General features: G+C 36.2%; 1 protein-coding gene across 3 annotated transcripts in view; it reads right to left on the bottom strand.

The window, feature by feature from the left end:
• The window catches only part of HYCC1 (hyccin PI4KA lipid kinase complex subunit 1), a 92080-nt gene that overhangs the window by 40479 nt on the left and 32145 nt on the right, over positions 1–19456 (bottom strand). For all 3 annotated transcript variants that reach the window (XM_068550501.1, XM_068550503.1, XM_068550504.1), the window contains exons 2-3: positions 5658–5736; positions 242–343 (exon numbers count right to left, since the gene is read on the bottom strand). In XM_068550501.1, the coding sequence (XP_068406602.1) occupies positions 242–343; positions 5658–5708 (153 nt within the window). In that variant the 5' untranslated portion in view covers positions 5709–5736. The remainder of the gene's footprint in view (positions 1–241; positions 344–5657; positions 5737–19456) is intronic.

Below are 19456 nucleotides of genomic sequence, written 5' to 3'. Positions count from 1 at the left end.
CTGGAGCTCATTTTATTATAATTTTTTTTATTCTGCCATTTTTCTGCACATAAAGTATTCTCCTCTTATCCCTCTATCCACTTCTCAAAAGTAATCAGCTAAACACTCCAGAATATATATTACAATTCTTTAAACTATACTTTTCTTACCCTTTTTAATATATGTGTTATTTTTCACAGTAACAAATTAAAAAATCAATCAAATGAATACTACTAGCACAATAAACTGTTCGAGTACTTACCTCACTTTGTGGCTCCTGGATAACTTTATAGAGAGATGAAACTAAAGAACTCTTGTCTTTCAAATTTGTAGCATAATTTGGTAAAGATGTTTCTGGTAGTGTCTAAACAAATTTTAAAAAATACATTTTATTTTTATGAAATGTCCAGAATAGACAAATCCAAATACAGAAAGCAGATTAGTTGTTGCCAGAGATTGGGGGACGGGGAATTGGGAGAAGGAAGAATTGGGAGTGACTAACGAGGTATGGAGTTTCTTTTGGAGGTGATGGAAATGTCCTAGGATTAGATGCTTGTGTTAGTGGCACAACATTGTAAAACCACTAAAAACCACTGTATTTTCACCTTAAAATAGTGAATTTTTCATTATGTGAATTATATCTCAACAAAAAAATTGTAAAAATAAAATAAAAGATATATTTAAACCTCAACATCAACAGGGACATAAATTAACATCAACACTTCATCTTTGATCACAGTTTGGGGTTAGAAATAAGAATACAAATCATTTGTAAAGCCAGAGATACATTTTTTTGTAGCATTATACAGGTTACCAATCTTATTAGCAGTATTTTATCCTGTTTCTTAATAAACATGTTATATAAGGATCTAATGTTTCAAACCTTAAAGCCACAGATCATCTATCAAAGTAACTCCTGAGTTACATGTTGTGACTGTTAAGTAAGACTGTTCTACTTTACAGAATTGGGGGGAAATTTTTTACTCTCAGAACTGGAGAAAAAGATAGCCACACTACCAACAAACTAGTGTTCTTAATGCCATTTAAAATATCAGCAACTAATCACAGAGCCACCCTTTCAGAAAGGACACTACGACCAGAGAGGAATGGGAAGAGATAAAACTCCAGTAGTAAGTCAGACGGTTTAGGATAAAAGTAGTAGGGAAATCTGAAGAAAAACAAAAAACAAAAACCCACTTCATTATAACAAACGATAAAAACCTATCCTTCTAGAGTATACACCTTCCTTAACAACTTCTGTCTCCCAAGTCATTATTTTTTCCTATGAAAATTATTTCTATCAATCAACCAATTAATCAACAATGTTAATCCTGCAGTAGATATAATATCTCAAGATATTGCTAACAGTCATTCCAAGATATACACTATTTCTCACATGTCCCACATCCTAGTATTTCGTGATTTAAAATGGGTTATGGTTAGTGTATATAGGTGTGTGTGTGCATAAATAGACATGGAAAATTAAACAGCATTAATTTTTATAATAAGGACATTTGGTTCATTTTTACCCTACTGTGAACTCCTTGAGGGCAAGAACTATCTTATCTTTCCATCCACAGCATTCAGCACAAAGCCTCGTACTCAAATCTTTGAAGACATTTATATAGATGAACAAAATAAGAAATAAATACTGTCACTGTTTACTCTTCAGTAGATTCTTTAAAAATAGGTCACATTTCACCTTAGGATATATAAGTGAATAGCTTCTTTTTTTAATTTATTAAGATAGTTTTGTTTACCAGAATGGTAAGTAAATGTGAACTATCTGGGAACCTTCCACAATTCTTCCAGGGCGGGGCGGGGGTTGGGGGAAGCGGGGAGTTTCACTGCAGCTGCTTACACAAAGAGGAGATTAGGGCTTTCTTCAGTATTTCAAAAGCATGTAGCAAAAGATTTCCAGGCAACATTCCATTTCCGTTATTTGATCAAGAGTAACCTAATATTGGTGGAACTTATATAAAAGGGAATAATAGTCAAATAAACAACAGATTTCCAATCACCTGAATGATAACGAACCTAAGTATACATGTAAAACACATTAATATATGTGTGTGTATGTGCACACGTGCACATGCGTGTCTAAACATAAAATTTTAAACCAACTGAATTGAAAAATAAATCTCAAAAAATGATTAGTGAATAGAAAGATTATTACATACACTATCTAGGCTAAAACTGGAAGAGTCATTAAAAATGTGAACTACAATTTTCAGTTTATGTATCAATTAACCCTCATGAGGTAAAATATTTTTTGTGAAACCGCCAAAAGCAAAAGGACAGCTCTTTTCTGAAAAGACAAGTTCTAGAAAATATCCTGGGCCTAGGCTACTACTGCTAAATGAGAGGAAGGATCTCCTAAAAATTAGTGTAGTGGACAATTGTATTTTATCACAGTTCTGTCATTATTTCATTTTGTGAATGTGGGAAAAGTTACTTTTGTCTATAGAAGGAGAGAAAATACAATTGCTGTGTTTATGAACAGTGCTTTGAAAACCTTAAGATCTAAAAGAGCCTATGGATTTAAATACCATGACAGCAAACCTTTAAATTTTCTTACACTGTACTAGTTCAAAGGTACTGGCCTTCTTAAATACCAGCTAAGCTTTCTCACTTTTCAGAAGGCAGAACTGGAGACAAAAGAAGTTATAATGGGAAATTATGGTAGGAAGTTAGTCTTGGCAAAATTTGAAGAAGACAGATGCTTCATACTAAAGTATCATTTGGCAGATGGCTTTTATAAAATGTACGGAAGTGATATGGGTTGGGTGGAAGAGAATTAATGAAGATGGACAGATGGGTGGAGAACCAATAAATAAAACAACTCAGACCAACAACATTACACATAAGACTAGATTTTGAGTCACATATTGTGATTCAGTGACTACCAGAAAATCAAAAATCTGGCAGATAAATCTACGTATAACATTAAGAAAAACACAATACAATCTGAAAGATAATATTTTACAAATAAATATTTGAAAAGACAGAGATTGAACTAACTATTCATGAAACCTTAAAATAATGAAGTCTGAGTCTAATTCTCTTTGTTGGTATACTAAGAGAATATTAATGAGGGCCCATAGCTAGAGTAAATACTAGTTTTTCAACAGGCAAAAAAGAAAAAAGAAAAAAAAATTGCACAAAGCAAACTGCATTGTCTTTGTGCATTTGAGAGAATGTAGAGTGAGGTTATGAGGTTGGGAGTTCAGACTGTACCCATGGAACAGTGCAGAGCTAAAATCATCTTCACAGACCACCTATTTCAGTTTTTCTGGTGAGGATACTGAGACCCAAAGAAGTTATGTGATTTGTGCAACATCATAAAACCACCTAGAGGAACAATTATGATTAGACCAAAGGGTGTCTGACTTCTCAGCCCCATGTACTCTGTACCACTTACTTTATTAATCATGATGACCTTGGCCTTATTAGCACCACAGTTATTAGATTAAACAACCAAGCAGAGGCATAGATAGATAGATAGATAGATGATCCCTAAACTTTATTTCTTAAATATTTTCACCAAAATATACAATTAACATCACAAATCATTTCAAAAGACAAGATATTCAATTTTAAAAGTATACTTGGGAGATTTGTTCTCATGCACTTTCCTATCTTCTGTCACTTTTACTATGCTGCTGATTTTGTCTGGTAGCCTTAATCTCTTCATCAAACATAAAACAGAGCTGAATTCAACACACATTAACACAATTCAAAATAGTTTTTAGAAATGCCTACCAAATTAACCAAGGAATAGGAAATATCTTCCCTTATACTTGACAATAATTTAAATCATTTGTTATGTCAAATTGATTGAAAATTGGGTAAATTTAATTTTGGCGGGTTAGGGTAAAGTTAAATAACTTTTTATTTCATGGGGCCCAGGATTTTACTCCCCTCCTCTCAAGGAAAAGTTTCCTTCCCAGGAAGGGAAGGAAATAAACAAAAAGATGGGAAGGGAAGAGAATTAGTCATGATTTTCAGTTATTTGCCTTAATAGTTGATCCTCCCCTAAGCCCCACATCCTTATCGAGCCCTCTTGACACAACTCCCATAGTAAAGAACGGCTAACTGGCTCTGTTTGCTTTTGCAAATTTTACTTCATCATTAATATAAGAATGCCCTAGAAGTGGTATTCAACTGTTAAACTTGACAATTTTAATCAACTTGCCAAAAAAAAAAAAAAATCATGGTAATGAACCATATTAAGCACTCTTGAAGCAGGAAAAAAGCTTAAAAACACAAAGACAACATATGTAGGAAAAAAAGGCACACACCAGATTTAATCAAACTATTAAAATATGTATGCTATATACAGTGCCCTTTTATAAGTGCATGTATAACTACATCACTTTATGATGAGTTAGCGGATCCACAGAAAGATATTCAATTCATGACTATAAAAGCTGAGAAAATGAAAACCTTTGTCATTCATCAGGATGAGATAATGACGGGTAAGGCCAGCTACAAAACTAACAGGAAACATTGCTTCTCTCAAGGACATACTGCAGCTAAAAAGTGTCATAACAACCTCCATTTTTGAATGACTACTGTATTCTTACTCAGTGAGGAGCCTTGTAATCTAAAATCATAGATATCAAGAACTTTGCCATTTAAACATATATAGGTAAGAATGAAACATCCCACTCTTGGCGGGAGGATCTAAGTCACCTAGACACAGAGAAGCAGGCCTCAGATAAGGGGTTTCTGAACCCAACATTCCACAAAGATGTTAACTTTGTAGTTCCCAAGACAACGTGACCCTGGGTCCACTTCACAGTCCAGGCCAGATTTTAACCCCATTACACATAGCTCTGCTTTGTTTTGAGTCTATCAAAATACTGTTTCATTTAAATTTCACCTCAACTCCACCTTTCCTGAAAATCCTATAACAATTTTATTTTTTCCTTTGTTTGGTGAGATGCCTACAGGGTACCTATTGTATAGTGTCCCTCACTGAAACAAGCCAATAAGTCTGACTTCTGTCTGAGGCCTTGGGCTAACTTGGCTGGACAAAAAATGACAATTTCAGCCCAAACCCTTCCTTCCTGTGGTTCATGATCAGGAAGCTCACATAATTATGTGTAACAGCAAGACCCAGAGGACAAAAAGAAGTTAGTTAACTGGTTAAAGGAACACTATTTTAACTATCATAAAGAAGAGTTCATGAGACAAGAAAACAGAGTTACATTTTTCTTCATCAACTAACCAAAATTTATAAACCGCTTATACAGGCACTGGGTTAGCCAACCAGAGAAAGATGCACTGATAGAAAGTTGGGCAAATATCTTCCCATCTTCTCCTTATCGTTTATCTGCCCACTCCCAGTGCCCCCCAAATTGGGAGAAACATTTCAACAGTGAATCTTTCATGGTGGTTGGAGACAGTGACATCAACTTTGAGACTTTAACCATTCTTTGTGGTGCTGCCATAAAAGGGAGAAAACAAACTAAACTACTTGTTGAAAACAGGAGTCAATTTCCTAGGAAAGATTACTATGTGTAAATAATTCCCTAATAAGAGTTTTTGGAAAATTCTTTTGCTTCCACAGATATTTAGCTTTTTAGTCATTAAAAAAAAAAAGTCACTGGAATTTAAACCCCAGACACAACTTCTTTGGAATATAACTATTATATTAAAACAGTAAATATTACCTTAAACTCTGACAACCATTCCTCCACAACCCCTTTCTCTGAAGTGAACATCTTTCCACATCTGTTCTAAACCTTCAACCTGAAAATTAACATAGAAAAATGTTAAAATTTTGAATATATTTTCTTTATAGTCAGATTACCAAGAATAGAAGTAATCCTATAAAATTTAGCTACTTTGTTACTTGTGAAACTAAAGCAGTTTCAAACATAAATTACTGGGTTCATTTCAAAACCAATGTGCACAAACAAGCATTAAAATGCAAGAATTTTGACAAAAGTATAAATATCATAACATGATTAAATTGGCTCTGCAATTTTTCATTTAGCTTTTAGTAATACCAGCTGCAAAACATACTGGACTTTTTTCCCTAGTTTCAATTAAATAATTCCAAATAGATAATGCATCTTAAGAAAACTGCAGAGGGACTTCCCTCGTGGCGCAGTGGTTAAGAATCTGCTTGCCAATGCAGGGGACACGGGTTCCATCCCTGGTCCAGGAAGATCCCACATGCCGCGGAGCGACTAAGCCCGTGTGCCACAACTACCGCGTGCTCCAACTACTGAAGCCCCTGCGGCTAGAGCTCCGGCTCCGCAATGAGAGAAGCCACCGCAATGAGAAGCCTGCGCACCGCAATGAAGAGTAGCCCCCCACTCGCCGCAACCAGAGAAAGCCTGCACACAGCAGCGAAGACCCAACACAGCCAAAAATAAATAAATTAATACATAAATTTAAAAAAAAAAAAAAACTGCAGAAAACATTTTAAAACTGTGAAAATATAAAAAGACATGCATCCAAAACTAACTTTATAGAAAGCATTAATTTAATTTGTTTATATTTCAGTTCTTTACTACAGTAACAATCTATCTAGGTTAAGCCACTTGGTTCCCTGAAAGGTTAATATTCATAAAACAAAGTAAAAGTGGTAATATCCAAGATAATGACCTTAGTCTTAACAATAGATATTCATAAGATTGGAATTTACTTAAGTATAAATAAGAAAAAAGGAAGCTAAAGGAAATGCAAAACAAATTTATCTCAAGCAAAACTTTTGTCAAAGTACAATGTAGTTTTCTTCACCCATCCACCTATAGGAGAATGAACTTAAAAACTGTTTCTTGAGGGGAAACTTTATTAGCTCTAGCTGAATTTCCTAACCTCCTAAGTCAGGCACAAACCCTGCATTATCCTTCTTAATTTTAATCAGCATTATCATGTAGTAGAAACCGGGACAGAATTGACAGAAACTGAATCCTGATTCTATTCTTATTTATAGTATAACCTTGGGCAGGTTATTTGCCTTACTTTTTTCATTCACGAAATAGGGATAACCACAGTACCTACTTTCAATGGATTATTGTGAGGATTAAATGGAAAAATGTAAATAAAAGCACTTATTACAGTACCTTGAAATAAAAGTGTTATTACTGTGCAATATTATTATCGAAGAATATCAACTTGTATAGCCTCTACTCGGCTGTCTATCAAAGTATACAGATACTTCTTAATGAACAACACAGGTTCTTACAAAGAATACATTCTAATGTTTCTGTTGTCTAATTTCCATTAAAAAAAATGGTTAAGAAAAATATATATATTCATTAATTCATTTATTCATACATGAAGAATTACTTGAGAGATATGCATTTTATTTTTTCAGGATAAAAAATAGCCCTTTTTTATTCTAAATTTTATCCTTGGATCAAGCCAGACAATTAGAAAACCACATATTTGTACCATATTATTGATTTTATAGAACTGTCCATTCAAATAAACTGGGCTTTGGAATTATGCCCAAAATGTTACTGAAAACCCTGTTAGATCACGTTCTTCCCTTTAAAATCCAAAGGAGAAAAATCACATCTTAATTTTTCAATACCAGGAAAAACTCTCCTTTAGAGTAAGTGGTTTACTTTTTCTTTTTTTTTTTAAATTGTAGTAGCTGATTTTTGTTAATTTATTTATTTTTATTTTTGGCTGCGTTGGGTCTTCGTTGCTGTGCACGGGCTTTCTCTAGTTGCAGTGAGCAGGGGCTGCTCTCGTTGCAGTGTGCGGGCTTGTCATGGCGGTGGCTTCTCTTGTTGCGGAGCACGGTCTCTAGGCGCACAGGTTTCAGTAGTTGTGGCACGTGGGCTCTGTAGTTGTGGCTCACAGGCTCTAGAGTGCAGGCTCAGTAGCTGTGGCGCACGGGCTCAGTTGCTCCGCGGCATGTGGGATCTTCCTGGACCAGGGCTCAAACCCGTGTCCCCTGCATTGGCAGGTGGATTCTTAACCACGGTGCCACCAGGGAAGTCCTGGTTTGCTTTTATATTATGGATACTGTGAATCTCATTACAGATTCTCTTTGCTTTGATTTTAATAAAATGGGAGTCAAAGTTTCTGCCCTAACTCTGTAAGCAGGCCAAGATTAATTTTATTTATCATTTTATATTATACACTTACCTTCATTTTCTTTCTACCTAGATCTACCTATTTTTATCCTGTTATACATGTTTGTTTGTTTGAAGCAAAATGAAGTAAGGTAAATATAAATGCACATGAGTTTTCTTTTGTATTTATCCACTGTTTATCTAGTAAATTAGGACAGAAAGCAATCACAAATAGAACGACACTACATCAAGTTACACAGAATTGGGGAGGTAAAATTTTTACAAAAATTCAAAATAATTCTCTAGTTAAAATTAATTTTTAAAAGGTTAAAAGGAATCAAGAGGCATATGCAAATGGATCAAGAATAGTCAAAGCAATCTTGAAGAACAACAGAGTTGGAGGACTTGGATTTCTAAATATCAAGGCTTACTATAAAACTTACCAAAACCATAGTAATTAAGCCAGTGTGGTATTACTATAAAGTATTATCATATTATCATCATATTATTACCAAAAAAGAAAATGGAACAGTTTAGAGTGACCAGAAACAGACCTACACATACATGATCACCTGATTTATGACCGAAGTGACACTGTAATTCAGTAGGGAAAGGGTAGTCTTTATAAAAAAATGGAACTAGGTCAACTGGACAGCTACATGGGGTACGGGGTGGGGAGAGAACCATAACCTATAGCTCATGCCATATGGAAAAGTCAGTTGCAGCTGGATCACAGATCTAATTTTAAAAAGTAAAACAAAAATTTTAGGAGAAAACATAAGAGAATACCTTCAGAACCTTGAGGTAGGCAAACAATTTTTAAATAAGAAGCACAAAAGCACTAATCATAAAGGGGTTTTTATAAATTGGATTCATTAAAAGTAAGAACTTCTGTCTGCCAACAAATGAATGGATAAGAAAATGTGATACACATACACACAAACACACACACGATGGAATATTATTCAGCCCTTAGAAAGAAGAAAATCCTGCCATTTGCAACAAGATGGATGAACCTGGGGGACCTTACGCTCAGTTAAATAAGCCAGACAAAAAACACAAACACTGCAAGATCTCACTTGTACGTGGAATCTAAAAAAGTCAAACTCATGGTAACAGAGTAAAATGGTGGTTTCCAGGGGGGTGGGGGAAATGGGGAGATGTTGGCCAAAGGGTACAAACTTTCAGTTATAAGATGAATAAGTTCTGGTAACCTAATGTGCAGCATGGTAACCATAGTTAGTAATAATGTATCCTTGAAATTTGCTAACAGAGCAGATCTTAAGTGTTCTCACCACACGCACACACAAAAAAATGGTAACTATGTGAGGTGATAGACTTGTTAATTAGCTTGATTGCCGTATATCAAAACACCACGTACACCTTAAATGTATATAATTTTTATTTGCCAATGATACCTCAATAAAGCTGGGGGTGGGGGGGAAGAGAAGAACTTCTATTCATCAAAAGATACTACTGTGAGAATGAAAAGGCAAAACCAGAGATTGGGAGAAGATACTTACAATTGACATACCTGACTAAAGTCCCATATCCAGAACATATAAAGAACTCATAAATTATTACGAAAAAGGCAGAAAATTCAATAGGAAAAGCAAGCATGTCACTTATCCAAATGGAAACTTAATATAAAAGGTGCTTAAATTTGTTAGTCATCAGGGAAATATCACACACACACACACACACACACACACGCACTTACAAGTATGGATAGAATGAAAGAGATAGTACCAAGTGCTGAAAAAGATATGAAGCAACCAGAATATTTATACACAGCTAGCATGGATGTAAATTAGTACAGTATCTCGGAAAACACTTCGGCAATATCCTCTAGTTGAACACACGCATACTCTATAACAACTCCACACATAAAAATATACCTTACAAGGACTTCCCTGGTGGCCCGGTGGTTAAGAACCCGTCTGCCAATGTAGGGGACACAGGTTCGAGCCCTGGTCCAGGAAGATCCCACATGCCAAGGAGCAATAAGCCCGTGTGCCACAACTACTGAGCCTGTGCTCTAAAGCCCGTGAGCCACAACTACAGAGTCCACGTGCCACAACTACTGAAGCCCGTGAGCCTAGAGCCCGTGCTCCGCAACAAAGAGAAGCCACTGCAACGAAAAGTAGCCCCCACTTGCTGCAACTAGAGAAAACCCACGCGCAGCAACGAAGACCCAACACAGCAGAAAATAAATTAATTCATTTTAAATATATATATATATATATATATATATATATATACACATATATATACACCTTACAGAAATGTAAATATATGTCTCTGAAAGATATGCTCAGGAACATTCACAGCAGCAGTTTTTGTAAACAGTCAAAAACTAGAAAGAGACCAAGTGTCCATCGAGAGTAGGATGGATAAATTATAGTATATCATACATGGAGTTCTACACAACGACAATAAGCAAACTCTAACTACATCAATGTCACAATATTGGGGAAAGGAAGGCAAACAAGAGCACTGCTATGCAACTGCATTTATATAAACTTCCAGAACAGGCAAAATTAATCAATTTTGTTAAAAATCAGAAGAGTGGTTGCTCTTGAGGCAGTTAATTCTTGGGTTCTGGTAATATTCTGTTTCTTGATCTAAGTGCTGGTTACACAGGTGTGTTCATTTAGTGAAAATTCATCAAGCTGAACACTTATGTTTTGTGCAGTTTTCTGTATATATATTATACATTAGTAACACCAGACAGCTCCAGGCCTCTTATCATTCACTTGATAGAGATCAAATGGGAGCCCTCAATTGCATAACTGAGTTCACATGAATACTCAGTAAAATTGTCCCTCTCCATACTTCTTTGCCTTCCTCTGCAGAGCTCAAAAGGGAGACCTCAAAACAGCTCCCCCCAGAAACTTTCACAGCCTCGCCACCACTACTTGCCTCCACCAGGACTAAAGTCATTTTCCCTTCCCCCCTGTTGATGTCAGGAACCACAAGAAACTACAGCTCCCAGGTTACACTCAGCCCTTGCACACTGATCTTCGTAACTCTTTGTGGGCCCTCTATTTTACCTTCATCTCCTATTCCACCCTAATTCTGGAAGGAGGTTCTCTTTCACTGTGCCTTCCGGAATTGACAATCTGTTACCAGCAAAATCCTCTATATCTTCACCAGTTCTCTCACTGTCACTTTCTTCTTGTTCTAACAAGAAGCCTGGCTCTCCTCTGAAGACACTGCTTTCCCTGCAATCTTCTCAAAGAGGACTGCTTTTCCTCTCATAGCCCTGGAAGAAACCACTGGCCCTAGAGGTAATATTACCATTTCAGATCATTCTCCCTCTCTCCCCTTGAACCATCCACCCAACGCTGTTCCGAAACTCAAAGCTGTCATCTATCATTCAATCCCTCCCTTTCGTTTCTAGATGATTTTAGCTCTGGCTCACTGTCATGCTTTGAAACTACTCTTCCTTCTCACTCCCTGAACTCTTAATTCCTAAAAATCTCCTACGACAATACTGTCTTCTTCCCTGCCTCAGGAACTCAATCCTATGATCATAAACTAGACCAAACATTTATACTTTTAAATATTGAGCCAACCTGAAAGAACACCCAGTGGTCAAAGTTGGAACAATTTGAGCAACAGAACAAATAACGTAGTAGTGAATTATTACCCAACGTATAAAATAAATATACATGAGTCCATATTGATATAAATAAATGACTAAATAAATAAATAAATATTAGAGAATAAGAGACAAATCTTTTTTTCATAAGACTTCCAAATAATATATATAGGTATTTCCCCCTCTAGGAGGAGTTTAGTCTCTGCCTCCCCAGTGAGAATGGGCTGGACATAGTGATTTCCTTCCAAAGAAGAGAGTATGGAAAGAGAAAAACAGTAACTTTATAGTGGAGAAATCTGATAAAAACTGCCTTGATCAAGGTTAACATCACCCATGATGTCATGTGAATATCATGTACCCTTGATATGATGAGAAGGGCACCTTACCTCTAAAAAGCCATAAACCCAGTATAATCATGATACAAACATTAGAAGAAACTCAATTTGAGGGATGTTCTACAAAATATCTGACCTATATTCCTCAAAACTAAAAAGTCATGAAAAATAAAAAATGCTGAGACTCACAGACCAGAGAGACTAAGGTGACATAACAACTACATGCAATATGGTCTCCTGGATTGGATCCTAGAAAAGAAAAGAGAGAGTAATAAAAAAAAAAAAAAGGCTGAAATTTAGTTAATAGCAAACTAATAGTAATGACAAATGTACAATGGCAATATAAGATGACATTAGGAGAAACTGAAACTGGGTTTGGGGTATACAGGAATTCTCTGTACTATCTTTGAAAGTTTTCTATAAATCTAAAATTGTTTAAAACATTATTGAGGCTCTGATGTATTTCTGTTCTAGGATCCAATCCAATTGACATTTACTGTATTCAAAAACAAAACAAAATTTAAAAGCACAAGAACACATGAGCACATATTTCATTAGTCATCACTTATCATGTAGCCACTGTCTACTCATAAATGGGAGTGAAAAAGACAAAAGTCCAAGTATTATTATGAAAATAGTTTTGAGCTTGCAGACACCATGAAAGGGTCTTCAGGACCCCGAGGTCTCAAGATGATACTTGGAGAACCATTACCCTAGTCCTTGTCATTACCCACTCTGATCGCTCCTCTTATCTTTTCGGCACACACTTTTATGTACTCAGACCCCAAAACGTTTTGACCATACCTGAATCTAATGTCACCTTCCAACCTTCTCCTTTCTCTCCTTACCCATTACAAATTCTTTAGTCAATTATAATCACCATTTTGAATATGCTCCCTCAACTCCTTTGCTCTTACTAGTTTTACTCCTTTAGCAAAAATATAATTTTGGTAAAATCCAACTCTCCACCTAGTCCATGTGAGCACCCATGCAGCTGACCAAGGTGGAGAAAACAACTAAAACAACACCTGAAGCTTATGACCAAGAACCTGACTCGAGCTCTTACTGCTGCCTGGCAATCATGCAGTGTCCTCCTCCCCATAGCCCATTCACTTTGCTACTGTCCCATTTAATTGTTTCGTGCATTCTACCTGATCCTCAAAACCCCAAAACCATCTCCCCATTCCTACTCTCAGCTGATGATTTTAATTCCTACTTCACTGACCAATCAGAAGAGAACTTCCACAAACCTCCAAATGTCTACCAATCTTAAAGCATCTGTATCTTTATACTCCATCTCCCCTTCTGTTAACTATAAATGAACTGTCCATGATCCTATCTGCGGCCAATCCTTTGAATTACACACCACAACCATCCTTTCTTGTCTACCTAAAGAAATTGCTCCAACGAGTCTCCTTCTCTCCCTAATTAAATTTCTCCCTCTCTACTAACTCACTCCCCCTAAAAAACTCTCAACCTTATTTCCTCTTCAGCTATTTTCACATTTCTCTGCTTCTGTTTTATACTCAAACTTCTCAAAAGAGTTGTATGCTTGTTTTTAATTCCTACCTCCCCTCACAACATTTTTTTTTTAGTTTTTAGAAATCAACTTTGAGGTATAATTTATACACAATAAAATGTACACATTTTAAGTGTACAGTTCTATGCATACATCCTTTCCTGTCAATCCTTCAACCCCCTATCCCAGCCAACTACTGATTTGATTTCTACCACTATAGATTACTTCAGTCCGTTCAAGAACTTCATATAAATGGAATCATACATTATGTATACTTGCATCTGGCTTCATTTTCTCAGCATAATGTTTTTGAGATTTATTCATGCTGTTGAGTATAGCAATAGTTTATTCTTTTTTTATTGTATGAATATACCACAATATGTTTACCTATTCACCTGTTGATGGGCACATGGATTACTTCCAGTTTGGAGCTATCATGAACCAAGCTGCTATAAATATTCATGTGGCAGACTATATTGTCTGAGGATGACCACAACATAGTCTTCTTACAAGATGACTTGGACACACCTTTCTTCAAGAAGTAGAATCAATGTAACCTCTCCTTGAATCTAGGCAAGCTTGTTACTATGGCTAGATCATATAAGGTGATATAGCTTCTACCTGATTTTCTGTGGGACCATCATTCTTGGAACCTATCCACTGTATTACGAAAACGCCCAAAGAGTAATATGGGAAGACCACATGTAGGTGTTCTCCAGTGACAATCCTACTGAGTCCCAGCTAACAGTCAGTATCAACCATCAGACTTGGGAGTGAGGGAGTCTTCATATAATTCTAGCCCCCAGCTGTCAGATTACCCCTAGCCTTTGAACCTGCTCAGCTGAGGCCACAGACATTGTGAAAGAGAGAAAAGTCATCTTCATGTGCCTTTTCTGAAATCCTGACCTACAGAATCCAAGAGCATAATAAAATGACTTTAATTTACACTATTAAATTTCGGATGGTTATGCAGCAACAGTAACTGGAACGATTTGTATACAAACCTTTTTATTTACCTTGGTAAAACACCTAGGAGTAGAGTTACTAAGTCATATAATAACTACATATTTTAACTTTATACACACACACACACACGCACACACACAACAACAGCAGCCAAACTGTTTCCAAAATGGCTACACTATTTTACATTTCCAGCAACAATTTATAAGATTTTCAGTTCCTCTAACCTTCATCAACATCAGTTTGATATTAACACCTTTAAAAATTTTAGTCATTCTAGGGACTTCCCTGGTGGCGCAGTGGTTAAGAATCCACCTGCCAATGAAGGGGACACAGGTGTGAGCCCTGGTCCAGGAAGATCCCACATGCTGTGGAGCAACTAAGCCCGTGCGCCACAGCTACTGAGCCTGTGCTCTAGAGCCCGTGAGCCACAACTACTGAAGCCTGCACACGAGAGCACGAGCTCCGCAACAAGAGAAGCCACCGCAATGAGAAGCCCGCGCACCACAACGAAGAGTAGCCCCCGTTCACCGCAACTAGAGAAAGCCCACGTGCAGCAATGAGGACCCAGCACAGCCAAAAAATATATTAATTAATTAATTAAAATTTTAGCCATTCTAGTGAGTATATACTGGCATTTCATCATTTCAATTTACATTTCTATGATAACTAATGTTGAATATCTTTCCATGAACCTATTGGTCATTCATATATCTTCTTTTGTGAAGTGTTTCTACAAGTTGTTTGCCCATTTATAATCAGGTTATACGTCTTACTGAGTTTTAAGTGTTTTTAATATATTCTGGATTTATATTTGTTTTGCAAATATTTTCTCCTGGTTTGTGACGTGCCCCTTTATTTTCTTAACGGTATTTTTTTTTTAATTTTTGAATTTCATTTTTTTTTTTATACAACGGGTTCTTATTAGTCATCAATTTTATACACATCAGTGTATACATGTCAATCCCAATCTCCAATTCACCACACCACCACCACCACCCCCACCCGCCGCTTTCCCCGCTTGGTGTCCATACATTTGTTCTCTACATCTGTGTCTCTATTTCTGTCCTGCAAACCGGTTCATCTGTACCATTTTTCTAGGTTCCACATAAATGCATTAATATACGATATTTGTTTTTCTCTTTCTGACTCACTTCACTCTGTATGACAGTCTCTAGATCCAACCACATCTCAACAAATGACCCAATTTCGTTCCTTTTTATGGCTGAGTAATATTCCATTGTATATATGTACCACCTCTTCTTTATCCATTCGTCTGTCAATGGGCATTTAGGTTGCTTCCATGACCTGGCTATTGTAAAGAGTGCTGCAATGAACATTAGGGTGCATGTGTCTTTTTGAATTATGGTTTTCTCTGGGCATATGCCCAGTAGTGGGATTGCTGGATCATATGGTAATTTTACTTTTAGTTTTTTAAGGAACCTCCATAATGTTCTCCATAGTGGTTGTATCACTTTACATTCCCACCAACAGTGCAAGAGGGTTCCGTTTTCTCCACACCTTCTCCAGCATTTGTTTGTAGATTTTCTGATGATGCCCATTCTAACTGGTGTGAGGTGATACTTCATTGTAGTTTTGATTTGCATTTCTCTAATAATTAGTGATGCTGAGCAGCTTTTCATGTGCTTCGTGGCCATCTGTATGTCTTCTTTGGAGAAATGTCTATTTAGGTCTTCTGCCCATTTTTGGATTGGGTTGTTTGTTTCTTTAATATTGAGCTGCATGAGCTGCTTATACATTTTGGAGATTAATCCTTTGTCCGTTGATTCGTTAGCAAATATTTTCTCCCATTCTGAGGGTTGTCTTTTCGTCTTGTTTATGGTTTCCTTTGCTGTGCAAAAGATTTGAAGTTTCATTAGATCCCATTTGTTTATTTTTGTTTTTATTTCCATTACTCTAGGAGGTGGATCAAAAAAGATCTTGCTGTGATTTATGTCAAAGAGGGTTCCTCCTATGTTTTCTTTTCCTCTAAGAGTTTTATAGTGTCCAGTCTTACATTTAGGTCTCTAATCCATTTTGAGTTTATTTTTGTGTGTGGTGCTAGGGAGTGTTCTAATTTCATTCTTTTACATGTAGCTGTCCAATTCTCCCAGCACCACTTACTGAAGAGACTGTCTTTTCTCCATTGTATATCCTTGCCTCCTTTGTCATAGATTAGTTGACCATAGGTATGTGGGTTTAACTCTGGGCTTTCTATCTTGTTCCATGGATCTATGTTTCTGTTTTTGTGCCAGTACCATATTGTCTTGATTACTGTAGCTCTGTAGTATAGTCTGATGTCAGGGAGTCTGCTTCCTCCAGCTCCGTTTTTTTCCCTCAAGAGTGCTTTGGCTATTCGGGGTCTTTTGTGTCTCCATACAAATTTTAAGATTTTTTGTTCTAGTTCTGTAAAGAAAGCCATTGGTAATTTGATAGGGATTGCACTGAATCTGTAGATTGCTTTGGGTAGTATAGTCATTTTCACAATATTGATTCTTCCAATCCGAGAACATGGTACATCTCTCCATCTGTTTGTATCATCTTTAATTTCTTTCAGCAGTCTCTTATAGTTTTCTGCATACAGGTCTTTTGTCTCCCTAGGTAGGTTTATTCCTAGGTATTTTATTCTTTTTGTTGCAATGGTAAATGGAAGTGTTTCCGTAATTTCTCTTTCAGATATTTCATCATTAGTGTATAGGAATGCAAGAGATTTCTATGCATTAATTTTGTATCCTGCAACTTTACCAAATTCATTGACTAGCTCTAGTAGTTTTCTGGTGGCATCTTTAGGATTCTCTATGTATAGGGTCATGTCATCTGCAAACAGTGACAGTTTTACTTCTTCTTTTCCGATTTGTATTCCTTTTATTTCTTTTTCTTCTCTGATTGCCGTGGCTAGGACTTCCAAAACTATGTTGAATAATAGTGGCGAGAGTGGACATGTTGTCTCGTTCCTGATCTTACAGAAAATGCTCTCAGTTTTTCACCATTGAGAATGATGTTTGCTGTGGGTTTGTCATATATGACCTTTATTATGTTGAGGCAGGTTCCCTCTATGCTCACTTTCTGGAGAGTTTTTATCATAAATGGGTGTTGAATTTTGTCAAAAGCTTTTTCTGCATCTATTGAGATGACCATATGGTTTTTCTTCTTAAATTTGTTAATATGGTGTATCACATTGATTGATTTGCATATATTGAAGAATCCTTGTATCCCTGGGATAAATCCCACTTGATCATGGTGTATGATCCTTTTAGTGTGCTGTTGGATTCTGTTTGCTAGAATTTTGTTGAAGATTTCTGCATCATATTCATCAGTGATATTGGTCTGTAATTTTCTTTTTTTGTAGTATCTTTGTCTGGTTTTGGTATCAGGGTGATGGTGGCCTCATAGAATGAGTTTGGGAGTGTTCCTTCCTCCGCAATTTTTTGGAAGAGTTTGAGAAGAATGGATGTTAGCTCTTCTCTAAATGTTTGATAGAATTCACCTGTGAAGCCATCGGGTCCTGGACTTTTGTTTGTTGGAAGATTTTTAATCACAGTTTCAATTTCATTACTTGTGATTGGTCTGTTCATATTGTCTATTTCTTTCTGGTTCAGACTTGGAAGATTATACCTAAGAATTTGTCCATTTCTTCCAGGTTGTCCATTTTATTTGCACAGAGTTGATTGTAGTAGTCTCTTAGGATGCTTTGTATTTCTCTGTTGTCTGTTGTAGCTTCTTTTTCATTTCTAATTTTATTGATTTGAGTCCTCTCCCTCTTTTTCTTGATGAGTCTGGTTAATGGTTTATCAATTTTGTTTATCTTCTCAAAGAACCAGCTTTTAGTTTTATTGATCTTTGCTATTGTTTTCTTTGTTTCTATTTCATTTATTTCTGCTCTGATCTTTATGATTTCTTTCCTTCTGCGAACTTTGGGTTTTGTTTGTTCTTCTTTCTCTAGTTCCTTCAGGTGTAAGGTTAGATTGTTTATTTGAGATTTTTCTTGTTTCTTGAAGTAGGCTTGTATAGCTATAAACTTCCCTCTTAGAACTGCTTTTGCTGTATCCCATAGGTTTGGATCATCGTGTTTTCATTGTCATTTGTCTCTAGGTAGTTTTTGATTTCCTTTTTGATTTCTTCAGTGATCTCTTGGTTATTTAGTAACGTATTGTTTACCCTCCATGTGTTTGTGTTTTTTACGTTTTTTTCCCTGTAATTCATTTCTAATCTCATAGCACTGTGGTCAGAAAAGATGCTTGATATGATTTCAATTTTCTTAAATTTACTGAGGCTTGATTTGTTACCCAAGATGTGATCTATCCTGGAGAATGTTCCCTGCTCACTTGAGAAGAAAGTGTAATCTGCTTTTTTGGATGGAATGTCCTATAAAAATCAATTAAATCTATCTGGTCTATTGTGTCATTTAAAGCTTCTGTTTCCTTATTTATTTTCATTTTGGATGATCTGTCCATTGGTGTAAGTGAGGTGTTAAAGTCCCCCACTATGATTGTGTTACTGTCAATTTCCTCTTTCATAGCTGTTAGCAGTTGCCCTAGGTATTGAGGTGCTCCTATGTTGGGTGCATATATATTTATAATTGTTATATCTTCTTCTTGGATTGATCCCTTGATCATTATGTACTGTCCTTCCTTGTCTCCTGTAACATTCTTTATTTTAAAGTCTATTTTATCTGATTTGAGTATTGCTACTCCAGCTTTCTTTTGATTTCCATTTGCATGGAATATCTTTTTCCATCCCCTCACTTTCAGTCTGTATGTGTCCCTAGGTCTGAAGTGGGTCTCTTGTAGACAGCATATATATGGGTCTTGTTTTTGTATCCATACAGCAAGCCTGTGTCTTTTGTTTGGAACATTTAATCCATTCACGTTTAAGGTAATTATCGATATGTATGTTCCTATTACCATTTTCTTTTTTTCTTTTTTTTTTTTAATTAATTTATTTATTTATGGCTGTGTTGGGTCTTTGTTTCTGTGCGAGGGCTTTCTCTAGTTGCGGCAAGTGGGGGGCA

This window comes from Eschrichtius robustus, chromosome 8 (genome assembly GCF_028021215.1).
Source record: "Eschrichtius robustus isolate mEscRob2 chromosome 8, mEscRob2.pri, whole genome shotgun sequence".
Taxonomy (NCBI): domain Eukaryota; kingdom Metazoa; phylum Chordata; class Mammalia; order Artiodactyla; family Eschrichtiidae; genus Eschrichtius; species Eschrichtius robustus.
The sequence above is the reverse complement of the archived record's forward strand: the minus strand, read 5'-3'. Positions and strand labels throughout refer to the sequence as shown.